The sequence below is a fragment of the Microtus oregoni genome, unplaced genomic scaffold (assembly GCF_018167655.1).
Source record: "Microtus oregoni isolate MIOR12 unplaced genomic scaffold, Mior012 000082F_ref0000272, whole genome shotgun sequence".
NCBI classification, from domain to species: Eukaryota; Metazoa; Chordata; class Mammalia; order Rodentia; family Cricetidae; genus Microtus; species Microtus oregoni.
Genome location: NW_024544542.1, coordinates 3969645 through 3983897, shown reverse-complemented (window position 1 = coordinate 3983897; position 14253 = coordinate 3969645). Strand labels below are relative to the sequence as shown.

Sequence of the window (14253 nt, the reverse complement as noted above, 5' to 3'; positions counted from 1 at the left end):
TGGCACTCGGGAGAGAAAAGCAGGCAGATCTCTGTGAGTTCTGGGCCAGTCTGGCCTACAGAGCAAGTTCCAAGACAGCCAGGATTACACAGAGAAACCTGTTTTGGGGAGTGAGGGAGAGGGGAAGGAAGGAAATGAGAGGTGTTCAGTGGGTAAGAACACTGGTTGCTCTCCCAAAAGACCTGGTTTCTGTTTCCAGTACCCACATGACAGCTCATAACCATCAGTAACTTCAGCTTCGTGGCATCCAGCATCTTACGGCTTCTGCAGGCCTGTGATGCCAGACATACATGCAAGCAAACACCAATGCACATAAAATAAGAAGGAAATTTAAAAAAGAAACTTCTGTGTAGCATAATTCAACCAGGAGGAAATTTGGCCTCAAGATATAATTTGGGTGAGAACATTAAGTGTTGTGAGATATAAATTCAATGAAAATTATAAAGCCGTGAGGGATGGCCTGGGAGAGGACAGAATGCAGCAGCGAGGCCTCGAGGAACAGCACTTATGCAATTGGCTGCTCTACCGGGAACTCAACTGACCACATTTTCCACATCATTTTCACTTCAGAAAACAGCTGACACACTGTGGTTAGACCTGTGTGTCTGACCTGCATTTCCAGAGACATGAAAGAAAGTGACCTGACACTCACACACAAGAAAAGAGAGAGGGAGGAGAGAGGGGAGGAGGGGGGAGGAGAGGGGGGGGGAGGGAGAGAGGGAGGGAGGGAGGGAGGGAGGGGGGGAGAAAGGAAGAAAGGAAGAAAGGAAGGAAGGAAGGAAGGGGAAGGAAGGAAGGAAGGAAGGGAAAGGAAGGAAGGAAGGAAGGAAGGAAGGAAGGAAGGGGAAGGAAGGAAGGAAGGAAGGGGAAGGAAGGAAGGAAGGAAGGAAGGGGAAGGAAGGAAGGAAAGGGAAGGAAGGAAGGAAGGAAGGGGAAGGAAGGAAGGAAAAGAAAGGAAGGAAGGAAGGAAGGGGAAAGAAGGAAGGAAAAGAAAGGAAGGAAGGAAAAAAAAACAGACAACCTGTGTCACCAAACACAAAATTTGAATTTTCTAGCAAAACTTTGAATTTTAGAAAACATTTTCCCTGCTACGCAGTGGTAGTATGTGTACCTTTGATCCCAGCATGCAGGAGGCAGAGGCAGGTGCATCTCTGAGTTAAGGCAAGCCTAGTCTATAGAGTGAGTTCCAGGACAGCTAGGGCCACAAAGAGAAACCCTATCTTGAAAAACCAAAAGGAAAAAAAGAAAACGAAAAAAAAAGTTCTTGCCAAACTTAAAGAAGGATGAGAAAAACACCCCCCAACCTTTCCCAAAATAGCACAAGGGTTGGGGGCAGACACTGGTCTCCTACCACAGCACAAACACAGCCCCCCCAAATAACCCACAGGACCTTGGCTTCCACCCCACCCCCATATCACAAGAGTATGGGGGGCAGACACTGGTTTAACAAATTCATAGCATTTATGTTTGGTTAACTTACTTTTCTTCCTGGCTTCACTGTTAACATTTTTAATTACAAGTTTCTCAAAATAGAGTAATTTAAATTATTACTTCTGTCTTAGTGTTTTTTATTGCTGTGAAGAGACACATTGACCATGGTGGCAACTCTTAGGAAAACATTTAATTGAGGCGTTAGTTTACAGTTTCAGAGGTTCAGTCCATTATCATCATGGTGGCATGTTGGAAAATGTGATGCTGGAGGAACAGCTTACAGGCAAAGGAAGTCAACTGAAAGTCACACTGAGGAAAGCTTGAGCAAAGAGACCTCAGAGCCCGCCCCCACAGTGACACACTTCCTTCAGCAAGGTCACACCTCCTAGTAGTCCCACTCCCTTTGGGGCCATTTGCTTTCAAACCACCACATTGACCTACTTGCCTGCAAGACAACTGTCAAGTTTTTACGACATTATTCATCGGTTGCTCTATGGCTACATCACACACTCAAATGAGAAAAACGTCCCAGGCTTTCACATCACCTGAATTTGAACAACCAGAGAGCATATGAGACCATAAAGCTGGCATTCAGATTTCCTTTGCTTGACTTTTTAGCATGTTATCCAATGTATGAAGAAACGGGACCCAGAGTTAGCTCGGTTACACGGTGCTTCCCTTGCACACACGCAGCCCTGAGTACCACCCATCCCCAGCGTCCCAAGGGGAACAAGAAAGCAAAGGACTTCCAAAGTTATAAATTCAAAATCATAAATTCAAAAAATGCATTGCTGGGTGTGGTACTGTATGCCGTTAATCTCAGCATTTATATCTACATAGAGAGTTTCAGGCCAGCCAGGGCTACATACAGCAATCCAGTCTGAAAAATCAAATCTTGTCAGGGACCAGCAAGATGGCTAAACAGGTAAGGCTGCATGCCGCCATCCCTGACCACTTGCACTTGGTCTCCAGAACCCACACAGTGGAAGGAGAGACGATTACAAGTTGTACTCTGACCTTCGCACACAGGCCATAGCACCTGCACGCTCACACCCGTACAACATACACAAACACAATAAAGAGATTTTTTTTTAATTATTTCTTATGGGAAGTGAGTGTGATCAGGGTGCATTACGTGACGTTCCCAAATAATGAATAAAAATAATACATTGGAAAAATATTCTTGTAAAAGTGGTATTCTCCAAAGAGGTCCAAGTTTTGAGTAATTATAAAAGAGTAAAATGTTGCCGGGCAGTGGCGGCGCACGCCTTTAATCCCAGTACTCGGGAGGCAGAGGCAGGCAGATCTTTGTGAGTTCGAGGCCAGCCTGGTCTACAGAGCTAGTTCCAGGACAGGCTCCAAAGCTACAGAGAAACCCTGTTTTGAAAAACAGAAAAAAAAAATTGACATCTACAAACTAGCTGGTGTGGCAGAATTAATAAAGACTTCTTAATAAGAGATTCAAAACATCCAAGTTAAGGCCAATAAAAAAAATCTTATATAGCTTATATCCCAGCTGTATGAAAATTTTGCCCAATTCTTAATCCAGGCTAAAATGTGAATTGCTGCCATAAGTATCAAAAGTTTCAAGAGAATTTTGTTGTTGTTGTTTCTTGTTTGCCTGAAGAAAAACACAAACTAAAAGACCAAATTGTTAAAACATTCATACTCCTTCAAACTTTACCCTAAACTTCTAGTTGACAGTGATAAATCAAAGATTTTCCCAGCATCACTATCTGACTGTATACCTTCTAATTAAATCCAATAAGGAGAAGTTTATACAGTAATAAATGTTTTCATGAGAAATCATTCTGGAGGAGGCTACAGTCTCTTCCCTACACTCCTCAGCATCATCTATCATACACACCCCCACATGCACACACACACACGCTCCACATATGCATACACACAGGTATACACACACATATACACACACCCACAACCCCCCCACACACATGCACACACACACATATGCCCCACACACGCATATACGCAGGTATACCCACACATGCATACACACACATGCACACACAGGTATACACACACATATACACGCACCCACATACGCCACACACATGCACACACACATGCCCCACATATGCATACACACAGGTATACACACACATACACACACCCACATACCCCCCCACATGCACACACACACATATGCCCCACACACGCATATACGCAGATATACCCACACATGCATACACGCATATACACACATATACCACAGACACACACACGCATACACACACCCACATACCCATACACACACACCCGCACATGTGCGCACACACACACACCTCTGCAGGGATAAGAATTTCACTTCAAAATTCTGCAGGTGTTTTTCCTGTCTGAAAGACAGGATGACATTTATAGCTAACTCAGGGGAGAAATACTGACTCAGAAAAGACAACTGAATATCTAATAAGAAATGAAAGAAGGTGCACTGTTACCACATCACTCAGCATTAACTACTGAAGGACAAGAAAGCTCAGCCAGGTTTAGAGAATAGGAAGTGTTTTAACAGCTACATAAATTCATAGGCGTTTTCCTTCACTGAAACAAGGCATGCGGACCCCTTGCCAACAGCAGGAGAAATGAGGAATTGGGATATTATTTCAAAGAAGCCAAGATCACACAAAAGTGAACTGGAGACCAAAACTCTAAAGCAACTAGCAGGAAGTTAACAATTTAAGCCCACCAATTGTCTTGCATAATTATTTTAATCATTATTTTGTCTAAGCAGGAATCTAACAGGTTAAACAGAGGCTGACTGACAAGAAGACTCAAGTCGACAAGATACACATAACAGAGCTCCGTTTCAATAACTCAGCCCCTAAAATGCCTCAAGTACGAGGCAAAGGTTTGTTGACCTAGGCATGAACACACTCCTGACCTTCCTCACAGTTCCTGTTTCCCCATCAGATTTTCACAACCTGTTATTACATCTAGAGAAAAAGATGTCTGAATAAAACTATATTTAAACACTGAACTCATCTGATAGACAAAGTTATCATGAATACTGAAGACACAAGAGACACCCCACCCCCACCATTACCCCCAACTCCCAGGCCCTCATTCCCTACATCCACTGAATGCTACCTTTTAAGCTCTTTTAAACGTTTATTAATCAAGCTAACATAGTCAAGCAGTTTCTCCGACAGTTTTGGAATAAGTCAAATCAGATGCTTTGTTCAGCTTCCAAACTCCTCAACACCCCGGTTACCTTCCTTCTGACCATAGGAGGTGAGGGTGTGTCCGAGTGCTTACCTATGCCTGGAGCTACATAGATGAAGTAGAGACAGGACGTGGAGAGGGAGAAGAAGAAGATAAAGGCGATCAGGGAACGATTGGAGACCCGCATCATCCGCTTGAGCGCAGACATCTTCCTCTGTCCTGCCAGCAGCGCGGGCTGCGCTCTCAGGGCGGACTCGGGGCCACGGTCCAGGCCCTAAACTTCCATGAATGTACCGAGAACCCCAAGAGCGTAGCGGGGTCCAGCCAGGAAGGCTTTTGAGGGGGAGGGTAGGAACCGAGCCGGGAAGGGGAAACGGATGCAATGAATGGGAGGTGGCGGAGCAGCGGGAAGGGTGGAGGGAGGATACGGGTAAAGGTGGAGGGAGGCCGGGGGACCGGGCACCGTAGAGGCCAAAGCCGCGGGCCAGGCTGGTTAGAACGCTGAGATGCGGAGCGCGGCCCGCGAAATGCAGCGTGCCGGGGTCCCCGCAGCCCGGGCGGCGTCCAAGAGGCGAGTCCCCGCGATCGGGACCCGGGCCGGGTCGCGTACTTCTGCGGGCCTGCGCCCCGGCAAGTGCGGCCAGTGCGGAGCTCTAGCGTGGGCGCCGGGGCACGCAGGGCGCGGGCGGCCGCGGGGAACCTGGGGGCTGCGGAGCGGGGCGCTCGCCGGCGCGCGGCCTGCACCTCATTCCGCGCCGAGCCAGGGAGCGCAGCGGCGGCCTCGGGAGTCGAGCGCAGGCCAGGGCGGCGACCCGGCCAGCGGCGAATGCGCCCGGGCTCCGCTTGCTGCCGCCGCCCGCTGCCCAGCCGGCCACGGCAGCCGCATTCCCGCCGCGGAGCCCGAGGGAGAGGCGGCGCCGCCCCCGCACAGACCCCGGACTACCCGGCGGATGCGAGCGCCCGGGGCCCGGAGGGTGAAGGAAAGAGGTGACAGACGCGCGGCGATCGCGGACCGCGGACACCCACGAGGACAATCCCGACAGCCCTGTGCGCCCCGAGACCCCTGCAGGCTCCGCCCGCCGGTGCACAACTCGCCAGGCGGCGCTGCGCGCGGAGCAGGGGAACCAAGAGCCCTCGCCCCTGGAGCGCCGCGCGTCCTGATTGGTGCTGGCACTCAGTGCCGGAGTCCCCACCCCGCCCCTCCCTCCCGGGTCACTGTCCCTGGTGGACCCAGCATAAGGCAAGGACTGCGTCCCCAGCGTGGGATGCGCTGTGCACCAAAGACGGTGTTCGTGGGAAACAAGGATTTTTGGGAGAAAGACTAAGGAGGCACATTTCCCTCCCAGATTTATGGACTGGCGGATGAGATGTGGGCCTATGTGTATCCGTTAAGCCTTGACCAGCCTTCCCATTGAAGGTGAACACAGCCAATAGGCCCACGAACACCACAGCCCAAGCCCTAACGGCGCCGTCCACTCCATTAGTACACCTCCTAGGTGCGGGGTTACCCTTTGTCTGAATGCTTCTTGCTGCTAGCTACGTTACTCGGGCTCCTCACCTACATCACATATTCCTAGCAAATCCTATGCAGGTGTTTCTTTTCAGCTGATCAGTTAATCGTGACTATATAAACCATCCTGGCAGGACGGAAGATAGATTCCAAAGGGATAAATATGTGTTCCTTCTTTTAGCCATCAAACTATTAAAAACAATGGTATTCAAGGAACTGGAATTTCTCCATAGTCTCAGACAAGGGAAGGAAAAGGCTGACGCCTGGTGCTAGCCAACAGAGGAACTTACTTCCACAAAGGAGCAGCTCCGACAACTCAGACCACCTTGTAGGAGAGAGCGAGCTAGATCGGTGATGGGAGGGACCACAGTCTACCCAGGACTGCTTAGGCATATCCCTTGCCCTGCATTTAAATCTAAACCTGAAGGTAAACTTGGGGTGAGTAGGTCACCGGATCTCGTTGTTCCTTTTCCCAGTGTGGCGACGCTGAACAAACACGGTTCTTTGTGTGTCACCGTTTCTTCTCTGTATAAAAGTCCTGTTGGGGGCAGGTGGTTGGTCCTGGCTTGTTAAGACTGCCAGGGCCCAGACTCTGACTTAACAATGGTTGCAACAGTTGTGTGTGCTCTTGTTGTCTCTCGCTTTAAATCCCATCACCTGGAGGTTAGACGCAGGTGGAACCCAGACGCTCACTGACCATCTAGTGTTAGGCGATTGGTGAGTTCTGGATTCAGTGAAAGACTACTCATGCCCCAGACCCCTTCTCAAAACCAAGGAAGACCCCCGGGGTCAATCTTTGTCTTCCACTTGCGCGCGCGCGCGCACACACACACACACACACATGCACACACACACACGAATGTGAACCTGTAGGTATATACAAACATGCATATACAGAACTTTAAAAAAATTAAAAGGCCTGACTCTTCTGGAATAAACCACACCTCTGCAGCTACAGCAGCAAACCCGTGTGTATGTGGGGAATTTATTAAAAAAGTAGAAGCCAGGCCGGGCGGTGGTGGCGCACGCCTTTAATCCCAGCACTCGGGAGGCAGAGGCAGGCGGATCTCTGTGAGTTCGAGACCAGCCTGGTCTACAAGAGCTAGTTCCAGGACAGGCTCCAAAACCACAGAGAAACCCTGTCTCGAAAAACCAAAAAAAAAAAAAAAAGTAGAAGCCTATAAAGGGCAAAGGGCACAGGGAAGCCTGGTCCATGTTGAGCACTGGTGGGATCTTTGTTTGATTTACTTTTTTACAAACTCTCCTTTTCACGCAAGTGGATCTCTGTGAGTTCAAGGCCAGCTTGGTCTACGACCAGGACAGTCAGGGCTGTTACACAGACAAGCCCTGTCACAAAAAAAAAACAAAAATAAAAACATTCTTTTTTAATTTAAAGATTCTCTCCTTTTGATCAGTCTCCCAAGGGACAAGAAAGCTTATCTCTCTGTTTAAACACCAAATTTCCTACAATAAGTTTCTTGTCTCTGGTAATCTTAAGAGCCCGATGCTCTCAGTGATCCCCTTCCCCACTCCCTACCCAACTTCCATGCCAATCCCACTGAGCTGCACTTTAAACGCTCTGCTCAGCTGATTTCTAAGACAGAGGTAGACAGAATGCTTGGAGCCTGTGAAATGCGAACTGAGCCTGGGTTAGCAACTGATACTTCCCTGGGGGCCAGGTAAATGCCACAGCAAAGGAGACTGCAGAAATCTGAGCTGTTTGATGGTTCTCAGCAGTGGGGAACGGAACTTAAACCTAGGAGAGTACGACACGGAAAGAACTTCTATTTAATGACGATCTTCTACTTTTTATCTTATTACTAGGCGTGTAGTGATTTTTTTTATTATATCTGTTTGTTGGAGGCCCCACATTTGAAATTTTAGATATCCAGCTGAATAAATTAAGTCATAATTGGTGGTTTTTTACAATGCCTGTAATCCCAGAATTTGGGGGGCTAAGGCAGGTGGATAGAGATTTTGAGGGTGCTGTGGATTACAGCGCAAGACTGTCACCGAAAGAAAAGGAAGGAGAGGGAGAATGAAGGACGGAAGGAGAAATTGTCGCTGGGGATAGAAGACTTTTATCTGGCATATGCTGAGCAGGAATGAGCAGTGTCCACCAGCTGTCTCAGATTTATGTGCTCGGTAAAAAGGATTTTATGTGACAGAGGGGCAAAAGGGAAATAGAATCAGAATCTAGAATCTCACTTTGACCAGGTACAGTGCTACACACCTGTAATTCCAGTACCTGGAAGGCTAAGCTGAGAAATATTACAGGTTTGAGGCTAGCTGTGGCTACAGAGTAAATATCCAACCAGCCAAGCTAACCTAACAAGATCCTGTCTCCACAAACAAACAAACAAGCAAACAAAGATCTCATCTCATTTTTAATCATTGCTAAGGCTTCAAGCTTCCATGTTGTAATCACTGGCTAAATGGGATATTATGAGGCTAGGGTTAGGGTTAAGTTTTTCTCAAGCATGAGAACCTGAGTTCTGATACCAGCTCACAAGTAAAAAGCTGTGCATGGTGAGACTCACCTAAAATCTTAATCCTGGGAAAATGAGGACAGGAGAATCACTGGAATTTACTGGACAGTTAGTCTAGCTGCATCAGAGGAACTTCAGGTTCAGTGAGAGACCCTGCCTCAAAAAATAAAGTGGAGAGGTAGAGAGGAAGACATTTTGCCTCCACACACAAGTGCTCACACTTTGCACACACATGCCAAACACACACACATGCATATACCATAGATAAATTTAATTTCAGTTTTATAATCATATTAATATATAGTATTTTACCTTTTCAATACATGGACTTCCAATCTGAGACTCAGCTCAGAAATATTATTAGGTTGATAAATTATGCTTTAGACAACTGAATGGTTTACATAATTTTTATATAATTACATATAAATGATATGAAAGTTAGACACTAACATGAGTCATAAAATCATTTATGCATATGTTGTAGTACCGAACCTTCTCATAAATAAACTATTCCTTATAAATACAATCAGAATTCTGCTGAATTAAAAAAAAAGATATTGATTCCTTTAATGTTTAAGTTATATTGGAGAAATTTTAAAATAAATATTATGTTGACAAACAAACTTGATCACACTAAAGCCACACCTACAATGAGTATGAAATAATATGTCTAATAAAAAATTAAAGAAAATCCCTAGCTGAGCATTTGACCCAAATTTTGTCATGATCTCTACATGCCTTCCGTCTTTCGTCATCCATGAAGACCATTCTCTTTTATCATCGCAACTCCCTGTTGTATTTTCAAGTATCCAAACCACCTGCACCCCATTTTCACAACACCTATTCGGTGAGCATCACAGGTCATTTGGGGATGAGGAAACAGGAGCCAGCCAGATGAACCAAAATAACTGGCCTCAGGTCGAGAGGAATAAGGGACAGGACTGGGAATGCAGCCAAGACATTATCAGCTGAGCCGATCTCGTGCCCTTCCTGCCATCCCGATCATCCATCTTCACATGGATTCCTTCCCTTGCCGGGGCAAACCTTCCCAGCTAGCGTGTCTTTATCGTCTTTGTCGAAATTGGTATAGACGATCTGTGATCCCAGCTTTCTTTAGCAATTTTGTCACAAGCATCTGTGTCGGGATTCTATTTAAATGACACCACATGGAATTGACGCTGGATTAGAGAAGCAGAACAAGAAGTCACGGCCCCTGAGTCAGGTCAACTCCATCTAGTCCTGACTTGTTAGTTTATAAATCAAAATTGGAAAATTAGTAGGTTGTGTTAGCTTTATCCATTCTCTTTTTTTTAAAAGCATGATTTATGTTTGATTTATTCAGAGTTTGGCTTAAAGAGAATCTGAACTGCCTGATAGCCACCAGCTGGCCCCAGCTCAGGCCCAGCAAATCCAAGGCTGACAGGAATAAGAAGCCTGCCTGATGGAAATGAGGAATTGTTCAGAATGCTCTGGGACTGAACAGTGAGCAAACAGACAAGGAAGAGTGAAGGACGGGCTTTTGTTTTCATTTTAAAGTTCAGTTTTTACTTTGAAACGTATCTGAGATAGCCCAGGCCGACCTCAGACTCACTATGTAGCTGAAGATGATCTTGAAGTCTGATCGTCCTGGCTCCGCCTTTTAGAAATTACAGCCATTCACCACCCACAGCCACTGAAGAAAGAAGATAGAAGGATCAAAGTGCAGCCATGTCACGTAGAAAGCGAAGCCCATTGTCCGCCATGGGAGGGGGTGATCTTAAAGACCCAGGTTCGCCAGGAGAGGCTGCCTTCACTGGTTTGAAGCTACATATGTTGGAGCCTGTGCAACCCCAAAAAGACTGAGGGAAGTCCCCACACTAACACATATGTTCCCAGTGAGTGAAAAGGAGGACATGGTTGCTCCAAGGTATGGTGGAGGCGAAGGGTTTAATTGTGATTTATTAGAATGGAACACATAGTTACTTCCATGTTAATGAGGTCATCAGTCACAATCGAGGCAAGTCACATGGTTGCTATTTAAAAACCTCTATTTTCCTAAACAAGAGTTGGATTCAAGTTGCATATATAGTAAAGTAGGTCTATTCTTCTACATAAGAGCTGAACCATCAAGTAGGCGAGGACAGACAGAAGCAGATCAGAGCAGGTGGAGTGGCTGAAGAGGTAAACTCTAGAATTTGGAATCAAATATGGTGAGTGTCAGGAGCCAGAAGAAACAAATGATCTGTACATACCTTAAAGAGCCAAACCGGCAGCTTGGTTCAGAGAGGCCACGCCCCTTGAAAGGGTGAGTTCAGCACCAGATAAATGGAAATGAGGCCATGACTGCTCCAAGGTGTGTGTGGTTGAGGAGTCATAGGTACTGAGTGAAACTTATCCCAGGTTTCTTTGGGACACCTCAGGCATAGCACTTGGCAGCTGAACAGACCAAATATAGAGAAAATGTTCTTAAAACATGGCTTCTGGCCAGGTGGTGGTGGTACACACCATTAGTCCCAGAATTTGGGAGGCAGAGGCAGGTGGAACTCTGAGTTTGAGGTCAGCCTGGTCTACAGAGCAAGTTCCAGGACAGCCAGAGCTGTTACACAGGGAAACCTTATCTCAAAACAAACAAACAAACATACCCTCATTGTTAGACCTGCTGCAAATTCAAGCTGGTTAATCCTCCTGGGATCTCGGAGATATCTCTCCTGTTGTTTACCTTGTTAAAAAGGAAAAACAAACAAAAACAAAAACAAAAAAAAAGGAAAAACAAAAATTATTCCTTGACACACTTCAAAAGAATCTGTTTATTGTGGCCAAAATATTATACTCTCAACCATTTGCTCCCCTTTCCTACCTGGGATAGGGTTTCTCTGGCTGTCCTGGAACTCACTCTGTAGTTCTGGCCTAGAACTCAGAGATCCTCCCGCCTCTGCCTCCCAAATGCTGGAACTAAAGCAATGCACCACCTGCTCATCACTTTTAAAAGATCACTTTCCCCAAAGTTTGATAATATGCAATGGTATCTGAGTACCTAGCACAAAAGAAGGAGTTAATCAATACACTGTTATTCGCCTTATTTTATATCTCCTTAGGGTTTGTAACAAACAACCACCAAAAGAAGAAAAAGAAAAAAAGGAAAAGCATAAGTCATTTTACCAGAGCACATTAACAATAAAAGTTTTATACTCAAAGGTGAATGACTCAGACAAAATATCTAGATGAATGGTTCTCAACCTTCCTAATGCTGTTAGGCCTTATTACTATTGCCGCAATACAGTTCCTCATGTTGTGGTGACCCCAACCATAAAATCATTTCATTGCTAATTCATAAGTGTAACTTTGTTACTGTTATGAATCGTAATGTAAATATCTGATATGCAGATGGTCTTAGGCAACCGCTATGAAAGGGTCGTTTAACATCCAGAGGTGTCACAGTCCACAGGATGAGAACGTCCAATCATGATGAAAGGTAATGTATTACAAAACTGTCCTTTTACTGCAACAAGAACTTTAGAGTCAAGTGGTGGTGACACACGCCTTTAATTCCAGAACTCAGAGGGCAACGGCAGGCGGCTCTCTGAGTGAAATCAGCCTGGTGTACAGAGTGAGTTCCAGAACAGCTGAGACACAGAAACCTTGTCTAGAAAATAAATAAGTAATAAAAATAAATAATAGTCATATTATAGCTGCAGCTATGAAAACAAGCCAAGAAATACAATTATGATAGAGAGTAACTATTAATGAGGGAATTTTCTAGGTCAATTTTTCTATCCACTTATTGCCATATTTAACATCCTAAAAAAATGCTCATGGGATTTTTCTTTTAGAGACTTAAGGAAAAATACTTTTGGAGCTTTAATGTATTCATAATTTATGTCAATTTTCTTTACTCTTAAGAATTTCATATATGTATGCAATGAAACATGATCATATCTACTCCCATTTCCCCCCTTCAAATCCTTCCAAATCCTCCCCAACATGCTGCATGGCTTCCTACCAACTTTATGTTTTGTTTTGTTTTGTTTTGTTTTACTAGCCTACTAAGTCCAATTAGTGCTTCCCAGGTGTGAATGGGGGGAGGCACCCACCAGAGCATGAGAACGGGTAGGAATGAGCAACTAGGAGTTAGACAGAGCCCTGAGAGAAGCCACAAATAGATAATAAAGATGATAAACACGGGCTTCTTCCTCATCCTCCTGACCTAAGACCACAGCCTGGCCACTTAGAACAAAGGCCAAGTAGGTACCCTGCTGGTGAGTCTGTCTAACAAGTTCAAGGTCAGATCATGACACATTTACCCCAAAGTTATGGACCTATAAAGCCTCCCTACCCATTCTTGTTCACTAATGAACCCTCAATTCAAGGGAGAAGATGCCTTAAAGACCCTTTAATCCCCATCCCTTAAAGAAAGAGAAACTGGACCCTAGCTCCCCGAGTCTCACTCTGCCCTGAGGGGCCTTGTGTGTGTATCTTGCTATGTGTGAGTTGCTGAGAGGGAGGGTCTGTAGCTGTAATAAAAGCCTTTTTTTTCTCCAGCTTGCTCTCTCTGCCTGGGATTTTATGCTATTGCTGCCTGTTGAGTTTAAGAATTTCCAAATCATTTGATTCTTTTACTAGCAGAGAAAAAAAATGAACCCAACCAATACCCCTAGTGGTATTAGGAATAACCTCAAAAAGGAATGATTCTCTCTCTCCTAGAGCTCCTCAGTAAAGGACGGGGACTGGAGAGGACCTTCCCGTCTATGCCGGAACTGGGAATGAATTGATCTTGTGCAACTCTAGTGCAGGTAGCTCGTGTGGGTTCCTGCATGCAACACCCTTGCTTAATGTACTAACCCTAAAGTGGAAATGGGGTTCAGTTATGGTAGATGAAGGACTTGATGCTTCTGCGTCTGAAGGAGAATCCTAGAGTGAGGTCCTGCTTAAAGACCTCGAGTCCACAGTCACAGGAAGGACAGTGTTACTGTGAAAGGGAAGAAGCTGTGTTAAAGACAAGGACACTGGGTATGCCAGAGGTAGCTAAAGAAAGAAAGAAGCCAAGTGTTTGCACCCTCAAAGTAGGAATAGCACCAGTTCACCATGACCAGTAAGCCTCATCCTGATGTGCACATCTCTTGCAACACTACGTGAACTGCTAAAGTAATACAAGATAGAAAATCAAAAATACAATACATTTTTCCATTTCTCATGTGTGTGGTTTGTACATAAGTATGTGAATGTTTGTTCAGGTGTATGGATGGACATGTATGAAAACTCTGGTTTGATATAAAAAGTCATCCTCAGGTGATGTGGGATTCCCCTCTATATGTTGTATGTTTTATTACCATTGGTTAATAAAGAATCTGGTTCAACCTATGGCAGGGCAGAATATAGCCAGGTGGGAAATTCAAACAGAGATATAGGGAAAGAGTAGGTGGTGTCAAAGAGACACCAGGTAGCTGCTGAAGCACACGGACTCCAGAACTTTAGCATGATGATATACAGATTAATAGAAATGGGTTTATTTAAATGTAAGAGTTACTTAATAAGAATTCTGAGCTAATACGCCATGCAATGTTGTAATTGATACAGTTTCTGTGTGATTATTCAGGTCTGGGTAGCTGGGAATGAAAGAGCAGTCTCCGGTTACAAAATGGCACTCACTGTCTAGGGCATGGA

At 45.3% G+C, this 14253-nt stretch overlaps 1 protein-coding gene across 1 annotated transcript in view; it reads right to left on the bottom strand.

The window, feature by feature from the left end:
* Window positions 1-4834, bottom strand: part of LOC121441861 (beta-1,4-galactosyltransferase 6) — a 68095-nt gene extending 63261 nt beyond the window's left edge. The window contains exon 1 of the mRNA XM_041643183.1: window positions 4708-4834. Coding sequence (XP_041499117.1) covers window positions 4708-4822 — 115 coding nt within the window. The 5' untranslated portion in view covers window positions 4823-4834. The remainder of the gene's footprint in view (window positions 1-4707) is intronic.
* Between the last annotated feature and the right edge of the window lie 9419 nt (window positions 4835-14253).